This window comes from Rhinatrema bivittatum, chromosome 3 (assembly GCF_901001135.1).
Source record: "Rhinatrema bivittatum chromosome 3, aRhiBiv1.1, whole genome shotgun sequence".
Classification (NCBI taxonomy): domain Eukaryota; kingdom Metazoa; phylum Chordata; class Amphibia; order Gymnophiona; family Rhinatrematidae; genus Rhinatrema; species Rhinatrema bivittatum.
This window is the reverse complement of record NC_042617.1, coordinates 31,132,611-31,151,152: the sequence shown is the minus strand read 5'-3', so window position 1 is coordinate 31,151,152 and position 18,542 is coordinate 31,132,611. Positions and strand designations below refer to the sequence as shown.

The window sequence follows — 18,542 nt, the reverse complement described above, 5'->3', positions numbered from 1 at the left end:
CATGACAGACGAAACAAAAGGGGCACAAACCAAAGGCAATAATGGCCGTGCAGCGATGGCTAGCATACACTGATGCACCACTGCCACAAGGAATCCACCACGAAAGGAAACTTACCTGAATAGCCAAAAACCCTGACTAGGAGACACTCTATGGGAGGACACCAAGAGGGACCCGTCAATGGAACAATGATGAAAAACCGCGAAAAGCACAAGAAAAAAAGTTTTCCACAAAGTCAAAATTAGCCAACGTGAGCTCACACACACTGCGAGGCTTACAGCTCTGTGAAAAGAGAGAGACTGGAGAGGGACCCTGCGTGCAAGCGTGGCATAAGGCATGCCCAGCATGCCTAGTAAAGTTCAAGAAACTTTGACATACGTTTTCCGCATCGGGACTCCATCTGATGATGTCACCCATGTGTGAGGACTACCATCCTGCTTGTCCTTGGAGAATTGCATCTGTTTGTTATTTTTACCTTGCTCTTCCTTCACCTTGCCAGCACTCTTCCCTGAGAAGGGGGCAAGGGTCTGCTGCGCTGTCGCCACATCCATGTCCTCCTTCTTCACCTCCGCTCCCCAAGACGAGAGAGCATGCAAAGTCAACAGCTCCTGGAAACTCTTCCCAGACTCTGCCTCGCTCAGGAAGCTTTCAGACACCACTCGCACATTGGCTGCCTTCACTTCCTCCATCTTCTTATTCATCTTGTCAATTTCCTCTGTTTTATTTTGGGAAGGGGCAGGAAAAGATGAGAAGATCAGTTCTGACTGCAGATCGTGCTTCACTTTCACTCATGTTCCCTCCTCCCCACTGCCCATGATTTATTTGGCAATACCAGAACATTCAGAAGTGGTAGAGGCTCATTACAAATGAACAATGACACATTAAAGAAGGGAAACAAAGCCACCATCCCCCTGCACTTCCTGCAGCTTCCCCTATAAAAGCTGCAGGAAAAAGTCACACTTCAGCCCAAGCAGGGCCATGGATTTTCACGCTTTAGTCTTCAGCCAAACTCACCCCTCTAGTGTCAAAAGTACCTTGCACACTTAATCACTTGCTGTCAAGCACATGCATATGGTCAGCTCACTAGGAAATGCCTACCTTCACAAGAGAGCACTGCAGCTAGGAATGCAGCCACAGCCTAAAAGGGATTCCTGGAATTCACATTTTTTTCATCTGTGTGTGTTATGTTACACTCTAAATTTAAAGGACTTGAACGACACAGACCACATTACCTATGAAAATGTGTTCTTCCAATATCCCTTCACAGAACCTAGCCACCTGAGATAATGTAATCCTAAAAACCCAATCATCCTACCTAAACCCCAGAATGCACAGCTGTCCACCCTGTTCCCACTCACTCTGTGTGCTAACGCACAGCGTGGCCTTGTTAGCCGTGACTGTGGTCTTTCCTCCCAGCTCTTCAATCCAAGCCTTTATTTCATCCTTGTTCTTGGACAGTTTTCCCAGGATCAGAATCTTCATGTTGGTCAAAGGTTTACCTGAAATTCAAAAGCAAACTGTCAGTATTCTATGTCAGAGACATCCTGTTCATCCGAGAGCATCATGGGACTGCACAGAAATCCTCTGACGGCAGCAACTAACGTCAGGACAGCTTTAACAATGTCATGACATCATCATAACGTGTTCCAGCCTCACTGAGATTTCAACTAGACTTATGAGTCCTATGAAAATGAAAGGTTTTAAAAATGTATTAGCTTGTATTCCACTCCTCCCCCATGCCCACCTTATGGTATTTTGTTACATGCACAGTTAAGGGTTCTAACACTCAAACTTCACAACATACTCGCCTTTCGGATCACTACAGACATCTAGATCTCAAAAGTAAGAGCCAAATCCAGGATAATACCCAGTTTTCACTTCTGGCACTTTAAAACTGATTCCTTCAAAATCTAAGGAGGGTCTTTGGGGGGGGGGGGGGGGGGGGGGAATGAACTCCCAGCCCATAAACCCTTTTGTCTCAGCATTCAGTATTAACCCATTAGCTTTTGTCCAGGTAGTTACCGCATAGATTATAGCAGGCTTACAGTGTAAAGATGGAAGGAGTTGGTTATCAGCAACCTAGATGTATACCTTCAACCTTAAACTCCTTATAATAGCTCCTAAGGGTTGAAAGTGCCCACTGAATAGAACAGGCGATAGGGGAAATCCCTATGGCACTCCTCAGGAATGAGGGCAAGGTTTAGACATTATGCCATCATAGTAATGATCTGTGACCTGCCAAAGGGAAATGACAAGAACCAGTTGGCTGCAGTTCCCACAATACCCAGCCCCTTTGTATGATTCAGTGAAATAGCATGATCAATAATATCAAAAGCAACAGAGAGGTCAAGAAGGTTCAGTAACTTATTTTTATTTATTTATTTGTTGATTTTTATATACCGACATTCGTTGGAACATCATGCCGGTTTACACTGTAACAAATTAACAAGAGAGTGAAATACAATAAACAGGGATGGGGAAGGGGGAGCAACAATGAAGGAGGAGAGAGGACAGCAGTAGGAAGGATAGGGAAAGCAAATGTTGCTTACCTGTAACAGGTGTTCTCACAGGACAGCAGGATGTTAGTCCTCACATATGGGTGACATCACAGGATGGAGCCCAATCATGGAAAACTTCTGTCAAAGTTTCCAGAACTTTGACTGGCCCCTAATGGGCATGCCCAGCATGGCACCAACCCTGCAGCCAGCAGGGGTCCCCCTTCAGTCTTGTTTTGAAAGCTACAGGCAGCGGGGCGCTGGGCGGGTTTCGTGAGGACTAACATCCTGCTGTCCTGTGAGAACACCTGTTACAGGAAAGCAACATTTGCTTTCTCACAGGACAAGCAGGATGGTAGTCCTCACATATGGGTGAGTACCGAGCTGAGGATGTCCGAACATGCACCAAATGTACCCAACGGCGTGCAACAGGCACAACAACTGGGGTGGAATTTGGCAGAGGGCATCCTGAACCCCACCGGGCAGGCGGAAGGGTGTTGGTACGTCACATGTTGGAAATAGGTTACGCAGGACAGACTGGCCAAAGATGGAATCTTGTCTTCCGGCTTTGTCCAAGCAATAGTGGGCTGTGAATGTATGGAGAGAACTCCAGGTGGCAGCTCTGCAAATGTCAAGAAGCGGCACTGATCGCAGGTGTGCTACTGAAGTCGCCATGGCCCTCACAGAGTGTGCTTTAACACGGTCTTGAAAAGGAATGCCTGCTTGCTGATAGCAAAAAGATATGCAGTCCGCCAACCAGGAGGAGAGAGTCTGCTTACCCACAGGTTGCCCTAATTTGTTGGGATGGAAAGAGACGAATAACTGAGTGTTCTTCCTGTGGGCAACTGTATGGTCTAGATAGAAAGCTAGAGCTCGTTTACAGTCAAGGGTATGCAGAGCCTGCTCCCCTGGATTGGAATGGGGCCTGGGAAAGAAGGTAGGTAGTATGATGGATTGATTAATGTGAAACTCCGAAACTACCTTAGGTAAACATTTAGGGTGAGTGCGGAGTACCGTCCGGTCCTGCAGGAGTTTAGTGTAAGGCGGATAGGTAACTAGGGCCTGTAATTCACTAACTCTGCGAGCTGAAGTAATAGCTAAAAGGAAAATCACTTTCCATGTGAGTTATTTAGGGTCACAGGAGTGAAGAGGTTCGAATGGAGGTTTCATGAGAACCAGATTAAGGTCCCAAGAAGGGGCCGGAGGACGTAAAGGTGGCTTGATATGGAGCAAGCCCTTCAAATAGCGTGTTACAAGGGGTTGTACTGATATAGGGACATCCCCGACACCTTTATGGAAGGCGGCTACCGCACTGACATGCATTCTGATGGAAGAGGTCTTTAGACCTGACTCAGACAAATGCCAGAGGTAGTCCAAAAACCTTGGGATTGGACAGGAAAAGGGATCAAGGGATTGCGAAGTGCACCATGATGTGTACCTTTTCCATTTATAGGAATAAGATTTTCTCGTGGAAGACTTCCATGAAGTAATCAGGACACGAGAAACTGAATCTGAAAGGTTAAGAGGTTGAAGGATTAACCTTTCAACATCCATGCCTGAAGATTGGGATGGCGAAGGCATCCGTCGTTTTTAGTGATCAGATGCGGGTCCGTTCCCTGGGGAATGTGCCTGCGGATGGAGAGATCCTGGAGTATGGGAAACCATACTTGGCGTGGCCAGTGAGGTGCTATCAGGATCATGGTTTCCTTGTCCTGACGTAGCTTCACGAGAGTTTGAGAGAAGAGGAAGTGGAGGGAATGCATAGAGCAGACCAGTTGCCCATGAGAGGGAGAATGCATCTCTGGGCTGAGAGCGCTTGCTCCGAATGAGGAAGCAGTAATTTTCTACTTTGTGGTTCTGAGGGGATGCAAAGAGGTCTATTTGGGGGGTTTCCCCATTGGCGAAAAATTGAGGTCGCCACTGAGGGGTTGAGAGACCACTCGTGTGGCTGGAAGACGAGACTCAATTTATCTGCCAAGACACTGTCCACTCCCGGCAAATAGGTGGCCCTGAGGAACATCGAGTGGGAGAGTGCTTCCGCCCAAATCTACGCAGCTTCCTGACACAGGAGGAAGGAGCCTGTGCCTCCCTGCTTGTTGATGTACCACATGGCCACCTGGTTGTCCGTCTGAATCAGGATGACGTGATTTGATAGGCGATCCTGAAAAGCCCTGAGAGCATATCGCATAGCTCGAAGATCTAGGAAGTTTATCTGATGTTTGGCTTCTTCTGGAGACCAAGATCCTTGTGTCTGTAGATTGTCCACGTGGGCTCCCCACCTGAGGTTGGAAGCGTCGGTGGTGAGAATGAGTTGAGGATCTGGCACTTGAAAGGGCAGTCCCTGGAGGAGATTGGTCTGATCTTTCCACCAGGTGAGAGACAGACGGAGGGAGTTGGTGATGTGGACAATGGTCGACAGAGGCTGAATAGCTTGAATCCATTGTGACCTCAGAGTCCAATGTATGAGTCTCATGGCCAGACGGGCCATTGGTGTAACATGGACGGAGGACGCCATGTGTCCCAGCAGGACGAGGAACTGGTGAGCTGTTGCTGTATGTTGAGACTGCAACTGGTGAGCGAGAGACATGAGTGTTAGCGCTCGTTGTCGAGGTAAAAAGGCTTTTGCTTGTAAAGTGTCCAAGTCTGCCTCAATGAACGACAAGTTTTGAGATGGGATTAAATAGGATTTCCCGTAACTGATGAGAAATCCTAGAGAAGTTAGAGTGTGTAGGGTCAAAACAAGGGACGACCGAGCGGCTTGCTGGGTTGAAGCCCTGATTAACCAGTCGTCCAGATAGGGGTAGACGTGGACACCTTCTTTCCTGAGGAAAGCTGCTACAACTACGAGGCATTTGGTGAAGACTTGTGGTGCAGACACTAGGCCGAAGGAAAGCACTCAATATTGATAGTGCTTTGGGCCTACTGAAAACCTGAGGTACTTGCGATGAGTTGGAGTTATCGCAATGTGTGTGTATGCGTCTTGGAGGTCGAGAGAGCAGAGCCAGTCTCCTCTTTGAAGAAGAGGTAGAAGCGAGCCCAAGGTCACCATCTTGAACTTTTCCCGCTGGAGGAACTTGTTGAGAGCACGTAGGTCCAGAATTGGACGAAGCCCCCCAGATTTTGGGGGGGGATCAGAAAGTACCGAGAATAAGAAACCTAGGCCTTGCTGCGAGAGTGGGACAGGTTCTACTGCTCTCAACTGGAGAAGAAGGGAAACCTCTTGCTCCAGAAGGACAGAGTAGTCTGATACTCTCCATGCCTGCAGAAGTGGTGAGTCCGGTGGTAGAGCAAGAAAGTTTAGGTGGTAACCTTGAGCAATGATTGCTAGCACCCATTGGTCGGTTGTGATTGACCGCCACATGTTGTGAAAGTGGCACAATCGACCTCCCACTGGTATGCTTGGCAGAGGAATCAGGCTGCTGCTCTCCAAGTGAAAGTCAAAAACCTGAAGCAGGCCCCGGCTGAGGCGCTGCTTGTGGCTTTTGCTTTCGGGCCTGGCGAGGCTGAGGTTTCTGATAAGGCCTCGTAGTTCGGGATCTTGCTGGTGGAGGAAAGTACTTCCTTGGACAGAAGAAAGACTTCTTAAGAGGCCTTCCTGAAGGGCTGTCTTGAAGGGAAGTCAGAAGGTATCGATGAGAGCTGTTTAAGGGTCTCATGATGGTCCTTTAATTCAGCCACCATTTGCTGGATCTGCTCACCGAACAGATTGTCACCTACACATGGCAGGTCAGATAGCCTGTCTTGTACTTCTGGGCGAAGGTCAGAAGATTTGAGCCAGGCCCATCGTCCTGCCAAAATGGCAGCTGCAGACACTCTAGTAGAGGTGTCGAAGATATCGTAAGCTGTTCTTATCTCATGCTTTCCTGCCTCAAACCCTTTGTTGACAAGGATTTGAAGCTGGTCTTGGAATTGTTCAGGCAGGGTTTCAGAGAAGTCCTGTATCTGTCTGAAGATGACCCTATTGTATTGGGTCATATACAGCTGGTAAGCAGCAATTCTGGAGATGAGCATGGCCCCTTGGAACACTCGTCGACCAATATTGTCTAGGAATTTGTGTTCCTTAACAGGAGGGGTATATGTGAGTGAGGCTTCGTCCTTTTTGCTTTCTTTTGAGCCGATTCTACCACAACTGAGTGGTGGTCGAGCTGAGATTTTTGAAAGCCAGGGGCTGTCTGTACTAAATAGGTAGTGTCAGCTTTTCTATGAACCGGGGGCAACGGATGCAGGGTTTTCCCAGTTCTTTTTGAGGTCAAGAAGAACTTGATGAATGGGAATAGAAGTGATCACTTTAGGGGCATCCAGAAATTGGAGTAGCTCCATCATCTGGTGCCTATCATCTTGCACCGTCCGAAGCTGAAAAGGGGCCAACTCAGACATTTCCTTCACAAAATTAATGAAAGAAAGGTCCTCTGGAGGAGAACGCTTTCTACTTTCAGCAGGAGAGGGAGGTGAAGGTAAGTCATCGGTGTCTTAAGTAGTATCATCACCCCAGGTGTCATAAGGATCAGCAGACTGACCTGTGGGACGAGAAGGGGGTTGGATACCCGAAGGCCCCAGCTGAGGCTCCGGGAAAATCGAAGGAATCGCCGGGGGCACTGTGGATGGCCTGGAGAGCATCGGTGCCGGCATTGAAGGCATCGATGGCGCCGAAGTACGTATCGCCCCTGATGAATGGATCGGTGGCGAGGGATGAATTGGCATCGATGGCTGAGGCAAAACTCCCAAAGGAGGAATGCGGAACGGTGTTTCTCCTCCCGATGAAGCTGTCAACTGGGAGCGCACCAAAGCCATCGGAGACCCGGGAATCACCGGTGGAAGGGCGGTCATGAGCGCCTCCATCCGGGATAGCAGCGATTCCACAATCGGTGCCGGTGCCGAAGGGACCTGGAGTCGTTGCATCACCTTGTCGATGGCCTCCTGGGCCAGCAGATCCAGTTCTTCCCAGAGACCTGGAGCAAGCAGCCCCGGCTCCGTGACGGAAGAGGGAGGCGGAGGCACAGTCGGAGGGACCACCTTTACAGGCGGAATCGTGACTCCCAAACCCCAATCAGGTGAGGGTGGCCTCGATGCCCCGGTCACAGGAATGGTCGGTGCCGTTCCTGGACAGGGTTTCTTCGATGGTGGCTCGGACGGTGGCAAGGTCGATGATTTTGCTCCCTCGATGGTCCGAGTCTTACGATGCCGATGTTTCTCCCTTCGTTCCCCAGGGGAAGTAACGGGTGGCGATGGCCGTGAAGACGTCGATGGTAGATGGTCACCGGACGGTAGTCGATACTGGTGCGACGTCGACGGTGCCGGTTCTGATGACGTCGATGCAATGGACGGCATCGAGGTGTGAGCACGGAAAAAGAGTCCCATCTTCTCCATTCTCGCCTTGCGACCTTTGGGTGTCATGAGGACACATTTGGTGCAAGTCAGGACATCATGCTCACGGCCTAAACACATTACACAGACGCCATGAGGGTCTGTGACAGACATGGTGCAAGTACAGTCCGGGCACCGGCGAAACCCCGACGCCATGGCCATAGAAAAAAATCGAGCCGCGGGATGGACGATGGCCAGTAGGCCACAAGGGTCAAACTCGACAGTAATCGACGGAAAACAGTCCAAAAACTTACACCGCGGCTTGAGAAAAATTAGAGGGAGGACCCCTGTGGGGCAAGTTAAGTTTAATTTGTTCCGTGAGGAAAATTCCTGTCAGGAATCTCCACAGAGCTCCTAAACTGCGAGGCTACTGCAGCACGGAAAAAAGAAGACTGAAGGGGGACCCCTGCTGGCTGCAGGGTTGGTGCCATGCTGGGCATGTCCAGTAGGGGCCAGTCAAAGTTCTGGAAACTTTGACAGAAGTTTTTCATGATTGGGCTCCATCCTGTGATGTCACCCATATGTGAGGACTACCATCCTGCTTGTTCTGTGAGAAAGAGAGAAATTTGAAAGGAACTTTCAAAGAATATAAATTAACAATAGACAATATATGTACAGGTGGGCTGGTAGGTATCAGACCATTGATGGCAGTGAAGGGAAAGGTGAGGGGGGGGGGGAGGGAGGGACAGGGTAGGATAAGCTTAGAGTGGAGGAGGGGAACTTATAACAGTATTTAGGAGTCTTTGCTTGGGGGGAAGAATAGGGGAGAAAGAGGAGAGGCAGATAGGAGGAGGGGAGAGTGAATGGGCTAAGGAGTTAGAGTGCAAGCTAAGTTTGGTCAACATCTGGATACGCTAATGTAAAGAGCCAGGTTTTGAGCCCTTTTTAAAATTTAGACAGGTTAGGTTCTAGACGGAGGGCCATGGGCAGGGTGTTCCATAGGGAAGGGCCGGCAATGGAGAAAGCCCTTTCTCTGGTTGAGGTGTGGTGAGCGGTTCTTAGGGAATGGGTGTATAGAGTTCCAGCAAGGTTGGATCTGGCGGGGTGGGTTGATGATCGGAAAAGTGGTGCATTCTCGAGCCAAGTGTGATTTTGATTGAACAATAAATTGTGGAGAATGGTGAGTGTTTTGTATTTTATGCGGGAGGCTATGGGTAACCAGTGGAGGTCTTTTAAGATAGGGGTAATGTGATCAGATTTACGTGTCTTTGTGAGAATTCTGGCCATGGCATTCTGTAATAGTTGGATGGGTTTGATAGTGGAGAGAGGGAGGCCCAGAAATAAAGAATTGCAATAGTCCAGTTTAGTTAAGATAATTGCCTGTAGGACTGTGCAGAGGTCTTGGGTATATAGCAGGGGTTTAAGTTTCTTTAGGATGTGCAATTTGAAAAAAACCTGTTTTTATGGTATTGTGGATGTGAGATTTGAAATTTAAATGTTAAGAACATAAGAAAATGCCATACTGGGTCAGACCAAGGGTCCATCAAGCCCAGCATCCTGTTTCCAACAGTGGCCAATCCAGGCCATAAGAACCTGGCAAGTACCCAAAAACTAAGTCTATTCCATGTTACCATTGCTAATGGCAGTGGCTATTCTCTAAGTGAACTTAATAGCAGGTAATGGACTTTTCCTCCAAGAACTTATCCAATCCTTTTTTAAACACAGCACTGCACTAACTGCACTAACCACATCCTCTGGCAACAAATTCCAGAGTTTAATTGTGCGTTGAGTAAAAAAGAACTTTCTCCGATTAGTTTTAAATGTGCCGGAGGATAAGATGGCAGGAAAAGCTGAAGAGGTGATTTACTACTCTTCAGTTTGTCAATCAGGCCTACCACATCTTCTAGGTTCACTGTGATTTGATTCAGTCCATCTGAATCATTACCCATGAAAACCTTCTCCATTACGGGTACCTCCCCAACATCCTCTTCAGTAAACACCGAAGCGAAGAAATCATTTAATCTTTCTGCAATGGCCTTATCTTCTCTAAGTGCCCCTTTAACCCCTCGATCATCTAACGGTCCAACTGACTCCCTCACAGGCTTTCTGCTTCGGATATATTTAAAAAAGTTTTTACTGTGAGTTTTTGCCTCTACAGCCAACTTCTTTTCAAATTTTCTCTTAGTCTGTCTTATCAATGTCTTACATTTAACTTGCCAACGTTTATGCTTTATCCTATTTTCTTCTGTTGGTTCCTTCTTCCAATTTTTGAATGAAGATCTTTTGGCTAAAATAGCTTCTTTCACCTCCCTTTTTAACCATGCTGGTAATCATTTTGCCTTCTTTCCACCTTTCTTAATGTGTGAAATACATCTGGACTGTGCTTCTAGAATGGTATTTTTTAACAATGACCACACCTCTTGGACATTTTTTTACTTTTGTAGCTGCTCCTTTCAGTTTTTTCCTAACAATTTTTCTCCTTTTATCAGTTTTCCTTTTGAAAGTTTAGCACGAGAGCCTTGGATTTGCACACTGTTCCTCTTCCAGTCATTAAATCAAATTTGATCATATTATGATCACTATTGCCAAGCAGCCCCACCACCGTTACCTCTCTCATCAAGTCCTGTGCTCCACTGATAATTAGATCTAAAATTGCTCCCTCTCTCGTCGGTTTCTGAACCAATTGCTCCATAAAGCTATCATTTATTCCATCCAGGAACATTATCTCTCTAGCGTGTCCCGATAATACATTTACCCAGTCAATATTGGGGTAATTGAAGTCTCCCATTATTACTGCACTACCAATTTGGTTAGCTTCCCTAATTTCTCTTACCATTTCACTGTCCGTCTCACCATCTTGACCAGGTAGACTGTAGTATACCCCTATCACTATAGTCTTCCCCGACACACAAGGGATTTCTACCCATAAAGATTCAATTTTGTATTTAGTCTCATGCAGGATGTTTATCCTGTTGGACTCTATGCCATCCCGGACATAAAGCGCCACACCTCCTCCCGGGTGCTCCTCTCTGTCATTGCGATATAATTTGTACCCTGGTATAGCACTGTCCCATTGGTTATCCTCTATCCACCATGTCTCTGAGATGCCAATTAAGTCTGTCATCATTCACTGCTATATATTCTAATTCTCCCATCTTACTTCTTAGACTTCTGGCATTAGCATACAGACATTTCAAAGTTTGTTTTTTGTTTGTATTTTCATTCTGCTTTTTAATTGATAGGGATAAGTTAGAATTTTTTAGCTCAGGTGAGTCTTTAGTTACAGGCACTTGGACTATTTTTCTAATTATTGGAACCTCACTGTCGGGATGCCCTAATTCTAATGCATCATTAGCATCCTTTGAAGATACCTCTCTCCGAACCATGCACTGCTGAGCGACTCACCGCATCCCCTTTGTCGTCTGTGGTGATCGGGTGCCTGTCTGGGATACCCCTTGGTGAGGCGAGGTGTGTCCCGAGGCATGCCGATAGGGCAAGGAGGACGATGCCTTCCCAGCTAGGGCTCTAGCCGGGCAGGGGCAGTAGCCGACTGTGCCTGAACAAAGGCTTGTAGGCCCTGAAAGAGGGATCCCTTAAAGGGCATCTTTGTGAGGCTCGCCTTAGAGGTCACATCCGCTGATTAATTTCGTAATCATAGCTGTCTTCTGGCCACCACCACTGAGGCTACTCCTCTGGCAGAGGTGCGTACTAGGTCCGAGCTTGCATCCACTAAGGGAAGGTTGCGGTGGGCCCAATCAATCCTCTGGTATGTGCCCCTGAACTATCTGCCTCTCTCGAGAGAAGCTGACACAAACGAGCCACCAGGGCACAGCAGGAAGCGATATTCAGTGTCATTGCTGTCGCGTCAAAGGCTTGCTTAAGGATGGATTCCAACATGAGCATCCTTCAAGGCCTCACCTCACTCTACTGGGATAGTTGTTTGCTTCAAATGGCGCAGAACAGGGTGCCCACTTTCAGGAAACGCAGGTGTTCTTTGGCCACTAGGTCCAGAGGGTATAACGCCTCCAAGGCTTGACCTCCTTTAAAACTGGCTTCTGGGGCGTCCCATTCCAGAACAATCAACTCCCGGATGGCTTCCAGCATCGGGAAATAGTAAGAGGCTTTCCGTAGAGACACCAGGATGGGATTCTTCCTTGGTTCCGATTTAGGGTCCGTGCCAGGAACTCCCAGGGTCTTCAAGGTCTGGGAGACCAGGACTGGTAATTCATCTCTGTGGCAAAATCGAAGCATAGTCCGGTATGGCTTCAGGCCAGGAGGGATTTCCCCATCCTCCAATGAATCTGCATCCCCTTTATAGAAACATAGAAACATAGAAACATAGAAATGACGGCAGAAGAAGACCAAATGGCCCATCCAGTCTGCCCAGCAAGCTTCCCTCATTTCTTCTCCCATACTTATCTGTTTCTCTTAGCTCTTGGTTCTAATTCCCTTCCACCCCCGCCATTAATGTAGAGAGCGGTGGAGGAGCTGCATCCAAGTGAAATATCTAGCTTGATTAGTTAGAGGTAGTAGGAGTAGTAACCGCCGCAATAAGCAAGCTACACCCATGCTTATTTGTTTTTACCCAGATTATGTTATACAGCCCTTATTGGTTGTTTATCTTCTCCCCTGCTGTTGAAGCAGAGAGCTATGCTGGATATGCATCGAAAGTGAAGTATCAGGCACATTTGGTTTGGGGTAGTAACCGCCGTGACAAGCCAGCTACTCCCCGCTTTGTGAGTGTGAATCCTTTTTTCTTCTCCCCTGCCGTTGAAGTTATGCTGGATATGCGTGAAGTATCAGTTTTTCTTTTCCCCTGCCGTTGAAGCAGAGAGCTATGCTGGAAATTCGTGATGTATCAGTCTTTCTCCGATGCCGTTGAAGTAGAGAGCCATGCTGGATATGCGTCGAGAGTGAAGTATCAGGTACATTTGGTTTGGGGTAGTAACCGCCGTAACAAGCCAGCTACTCCCCGCTTTGTGAGTGCGAACCCTTTTTTCTTCTCCCCTGCCGTTTAAGCAGAGAGCTCTGCTGGATGTGTGAAGTAACAGTTTTTCTTTTCCCCTGCTGTTGAAGCAGAGAACTATGCTGGATATGCATTGAAAGTGAAGTATAAGAATGGAGTGATCAAGCTAGTTGAAAGGCATCAGGAATAGAGGAAGGTGGAGGTAGTAATCTTTGTCGTCTGTGGTGATCGGGTGCCTGTCAGGGATACCCTTGGTGAGGCGAGGTGTGTTCCGAGGCATGCTGATAGGGCAAGGAGGACGAGGCCTTCCCAGCTAGGGCTCTGGCCGGGCAGAGGCAGTAGCAGACTGTGCCTGAACAAAGGCTTGTAGGCCCTGAAAGAATTCCAATCAAGAGAAGGCCATTGGGTCCATATTTAGCCCAGGAACAACTGGGGTAGGTGCCGCTGAACTGCCCTCTCATGGGAGGGGCGCCCCGGAATTGTTCAGGTCCAGGGCTGCCAGATCAGGTCATGGCTGAGCCATCCTCCGACTGGGAGGGGCCGGAAAAGTTCTGAGAGTCCATCCCTCCCTGGGCTTCCTCATGGTGCTGACACAGTGATTCCAGGACAGGCTGAGCAACCCTAATATGGCAGGCAGCACAAACGGATTGTCATTTGTGCTTCTTTGCTGCCGGGGCCATATACTCTGTATCTTGTGCATTCAGCCAGATAATGCTCGAGTGCGCACAGGCCCACCTTGGCACGATTAAATTTGAGCGGCCCTTTGTGCGTGTAGTTATGTGCTCGGTTATGCTCTTAGTTATGCACGTAGTTATGCACACAGGAGTGCGCGTGTTAGGCACACAAGGGTCGGCCCTCACTGCACGTACCGACTGACAATGGTGGAAAATGGCATCGCAACAAAACTGTGCACAAGATTGTCAACGGGGCCCGCCACATGGAGTGCCCACTGAGCCTGAAGCAGGGCCTAGCCCATTGGAGGGCCACGCAGCCCGCTCAGAAACCCCTTCCTTTGCCCTATTGGGGTTGGGAACGACATCGGTATGGCGTGCCAAGCAAGGAGACCGGAGGAAAGTCTTACCGAAGCCCTTCAACGTCTCTGGATAAGAGGAGTTCTTCTCTACTTACCTGGGCTCAGCACTTACTGGCTGAGTACAGAGATGGTCTCCGGCTGCGGGGGGGGGGGGGGGGGGGGGGGGGGGCGGGCTTAGGCCATCACCACCGCGCTTGGCTTCCTGCACCCGCTGCCTTTCAGCTGCTTCAGCTGAGCCAGCTACCGGACCAAGGCAAACCTCTGAAGAATCTTGGTAATCGCCTCAGGAATTCTCAACTGGGGAAGCAAAGCTCGATCTTCTCCAATTTAAAAAGTAGAAATTTGGGGGAGCGTGACGTCACGCTGTGAGATGGCAGCTTGATCCTTGGGCTCCCGCTGTCAATCTGACAAATCCGCTGCAATCCGCATTCCAATTGACCATTTTGGCCTCAATTAGCTCTGGGAGTCTGTCTCTGAAGCGCGACATGACCAGCAAGAAAAAAAATCCGGATCTCCAACGCTTCTCTTACCAAAAGGAAAGCAACAAAGATGTGGGCAGCTCCCTTGATGGGGAGGACGGCGGCCAAGATGGCGGAGATTCGCGCGCTGAACTCCCGGAGACATCCCTAGTCGCCTCCGACTCCGCAGACGGTGCACTAACAGACCACCCGACCTGGGCCGAATTCAGAGAATAGTTCGCATGGATAAGGTCAGATTTAAAAGCTTACCGCCAGGAACTATTAGCACACGTAGAAGAAGTGAGGGAGGACCTCACAGCCCTGGGGCATCGGGTAGGAGATATCGATGTGCGGGTCGAGGGACAGTCTGAACAAATACTTGCCAATAAAAATGCCTATGACATGCTCCGAGCCGACAATGCCCAACTCACGGCTAAAATCGCAGACCTGGAAAATAGAGCAAGACGGAGCAATCTCCGTTTCAGGGGCTTTACCGAGGCGACAGGGCCTGAAGATTGCCATGCATTAGCTCGCGACTTTTGCCTCTATATGCTACGGGAGACAAACAAGCATGGGGAATTTGAACCCCCTGAAATTCAATTTGATCGAGCGCACAGGGCCCTGCGCGCCCTCCAGCCTAATCGACCGCGTGACATTATTGTCTGCTTCACTTCATTCAAAGTCAAAGAGCAGATCGTGGCTGCAGCATGGGAACGGAATGAATAGTCTTGGGAAAATCATAAAATAGCTATTTTTCCAGACCTCTCTTTGGCGACCCTCCAAAACCGGCAGTCCTTCAGAGATGTTACTACGTTTCTTCGCAGCAAATCTGTGAGATACCGATGGCCTCATCCATTTGGCCTCATTTTTTCATGATGGCATCACGCATAGATGCTTGACCCCGGAGGAAGCCATACCAAGCCTCTCCAATCTGGGCTATGCAGAGCCACAGCCTTCCCAAAAGACTTCCGGATCCTACCCTGCTCGCCCTCCCCACCCAGCATGGCAGCGAGTTGGGAAGCGGAATAGCCGGCTCCGCCGACAATCAGGGGGCTCCCCTCCAATTCAGGGTCTGGCCTGATCTTCATATTTGCATAAACTGCAAGGAGTTTCAAATCCTTTATTGCCAGGGGGTCATTTAATTAATTCAGTATGTATTTAAAATGTTGTATTGAATATGGAACGTGGTTGAATTGTTCACCTTAACTTTGTGTATTTGAAGCTGTGGATTTGGGGGGGGGACGACAGTGATGCACCATCTCTCTCCTTCGTGATCTCACCCACTTCCCCAACTTGGAATGGGAGTTAGTCTGCTTGGAGGTTATGGCAGACATTGTTACAGGGGATCACAGGAATGTTTGGGTCCCCATAGGGATCATGCTAACTTGTCTTTTTGCTGTTGTAGTTGTCGATGTGTCACTCCTCCATGCTGCATATTTTTTGCTAATGGCAGGTTGACTTTTCTATCTCATCCCATATCACTTTTGATATATCTCCATAGATGACTTTTAGGTCTCTTGAAACCTCTATGTTACTCGCTACTATCATGGCTGGTATCCACTGCTCATTAAGGGGCATGGACACCCTTTACATGTTCTCTGAACAAGTCATCAATATATGAATGGCTATGATAAAAGTAATCTCACTAAATGTTAAAGGTCTCAATAATCCCCAGAAGCGATCCCTCTTCTATAGGGAGACGGCATCCTCCAAGCCGGATATTGTATTTGTGCAGGAAACGCACCTTACCCGTAGATACGAAGCCTTAATGAAGTCCCCTAAATTTCCTTATCAGTTTTTCTCTGCTGCTAATAAACAGGCCAAGTATGCAGGAGTGGGCATCTTTTTTGCATCTCATATGGTGTTCGAGTGTAAGAAAGTCATTTCAGATCCACAAGGTCAATATCTATTGTTAGGGATAATGATGTTTGACCTCGATTTCACGTTACTTACTGAGTATGCCCTTAACAGGGAGCAGGCTGTTTTCTTCAGACACCTACAAAATATCATTACCCAACATGTCTCGGGCCATCTTATTGTAGGAGGAGACTTTAATGTCACTCTGTCTCCATCACTGGACACTTCTAAGGGTCTTACCCATACAGCAATGGTTCACACCAGGGCTCTTAAAGATCTCCTATCAGAGCATAACCTAGTAGATTCTTGGAGAACCACTTTCCCACATTCATGGTCCTACTCATTCTATCCCAAGCCTCATGATTCTTACTCCCGCATCCATTACCTGATGGTAGACAAAAATTTATTTCATATGATCAGTAGGCCCGAAGTAGGAATAGTGACCTGGTCCGACCATGCTCCCATTTCACTTCAACTCAGAATACCTGTTGGGGAACATGGCTATAAATATTGGAGGCTTAATGACTCCCTCTTACAAGACCCCTTGTTTATACAGACCTCAACCCAGGTCATCCGTGACTTCTTTACAATAAATGCTGGATCTGTCCCCTCCCCAGTCACAGTATGGGACTGCTTTAAGTCATATATAAGGGGTCACTTTATCTCCCATTCATCTCAAATTAAGAAGAAGAGGGAGGCAGCCTGCTCTCAACTAAGGGCCAGGATAGCGAACCTCACCGCCCAGCACAGTAAATCACGCTCCAAACATATTTTGACACAGCTCACCAAATCCAGAGAGGATTTGCACAGACTCGAACTGGACCATATTACCCATGCACTAAATCTCACTAGGCAATTACACTTCGAGGGAGGCAACAAAGCTAGCAGGGTGTTAGCTCATCAATTAAAAAAACAGCCTTTCCAAAATCATATCCTTAAAATAAAAAACGAAAAGGGGCAGATTGAATCTACTAATTCGGCCATAACAAAGCAATTTCTTAAATTTTATCAAGACTTATACTCAGCAGAATCCCATATCCAGTCTGCAGACATACTTCAATATCTCCAAGCTCTCCCCCTACCTCGACTTACTTTAGAAATGCGGGAAAGACCAAATGCGGAAATTACGACTCCGGAGATCCTTGAGGTTATAAAAACTCTCAAAGTGGGAAAAGCTCTGGGACCCGACGGCCTAACAGCCAAATTTTATAAATCATTCAGCCATACCCTGGCTCCGCATTTACAGAGTCACTTTAATTATATAAGGGGAGGGGGAACATTCAATCCAGATTTCAATATCACTAGTATTACCATTATAGCCAAACCTGGCAGGGATCCAGCCTTATGCGCATCCTATCGGCCAATCTCGCTAATAAACCTAGATCTTAAAATCCTAGCCAAAATTCTGGCCGACAGGATAAACTGCTTTATAGCGCATATTATTCACCCCGACCAGGCTGGTTTCATACCAGGTCGCATGGCCAGTGACAATCATTAATAGATCGTCTTTCAGACATTGGAATTAGAGATACAGCTCTCAACTGGTTTAAATCGTTCCTTAAGAACAGACAATATAAGGTCAAGGTCAACAAGGAAGAATCGCAACCAGTCACTTGCGACTTGGGAGTCCCACAGGGATCGTCACTCTCACCAACCTTATTCAATATCTACCTCCTCCCACTTTGCCAACTCCTTGTCAACCTAAATCTCATCCACTACCTATACGCAGACGATGTACAGATTCTAATCCCAATCACTGAATCTCTCCAAAAAACTCTGGACTTCTGGAATACATGCCAACAAGCCATCAACAACTTACTCACAAGCCTAAATCTTATCCTTAATCAAAACAAAACAGAATACCTACTCATTTCTCAAGATGGAACATACTCACTTCCCAGCACCAACCTCGTTCCTCAACTAACTTTGTCACCACAAGTCAGAAATCTTGGAGTTATACTTGACAACCAAATGAATTATAGAGCTCTCATCAACAATATAGTAAAGGACGGATTCTTCAAATTACAAGTCTTAAAAAGACTTAGACCACTCCTCCATCTTCAAGACTTCTGACTGGTTCTACAAGCAATCATTCTCACGAAAATAGATTATTGCAACGCTCTTCTAGTGGGCCTCCCCGCAAACGCCTTAAAACCATTACAGATGTTGCAAAACGCTTCGGCAAGGATTCTAACCAAGACCAACAAAAGAGACCACATCTCACCAATCTTAAAAAGCCTACATTGGCTGCCCGTCAATTTCAGAATACGCTTCAAAGTGCTCTCAACAATACACAAAGCACTACATAACCTGACACCACTTGAGCTCAAAATCCCTTTCCAACTCCACACATCTACTAGACCAGTGAGACAAGCCTACAGAAACAACCTCCAGACTCCACCAATGAAATCAACGTTAAGCAAAAGAGCAT

General features: G+C 47.6%; 1 protein-coding gene across 1 annotated transcript in view; it reads right to left on the bottom strand.

Moving 5' to 3' along the window:
- PARP1 (poly(ADP-ribose) polymerase 1) overlaps positions 1-18,542 on the bottom strand; it is a 233,401-nt gene that overhangs the window by 125,411 nt on the left and 89,448 nt on the right. Inside the window, exons 9-10 of the mRNA XM_029593046.1 lie at positions 1,357-1,497; positions 474-713 (exon numbers count right to left, since the gene is read on the bottom strand). Coding sequence (XP_029448906.1) covers positions 474-713; positions 1,357-1,497 — 381 coding nt within the window. The remainder of the gene's footprint in view (positions 1-473; positions 714-1,356; positions 1,498-18,542) is intronic.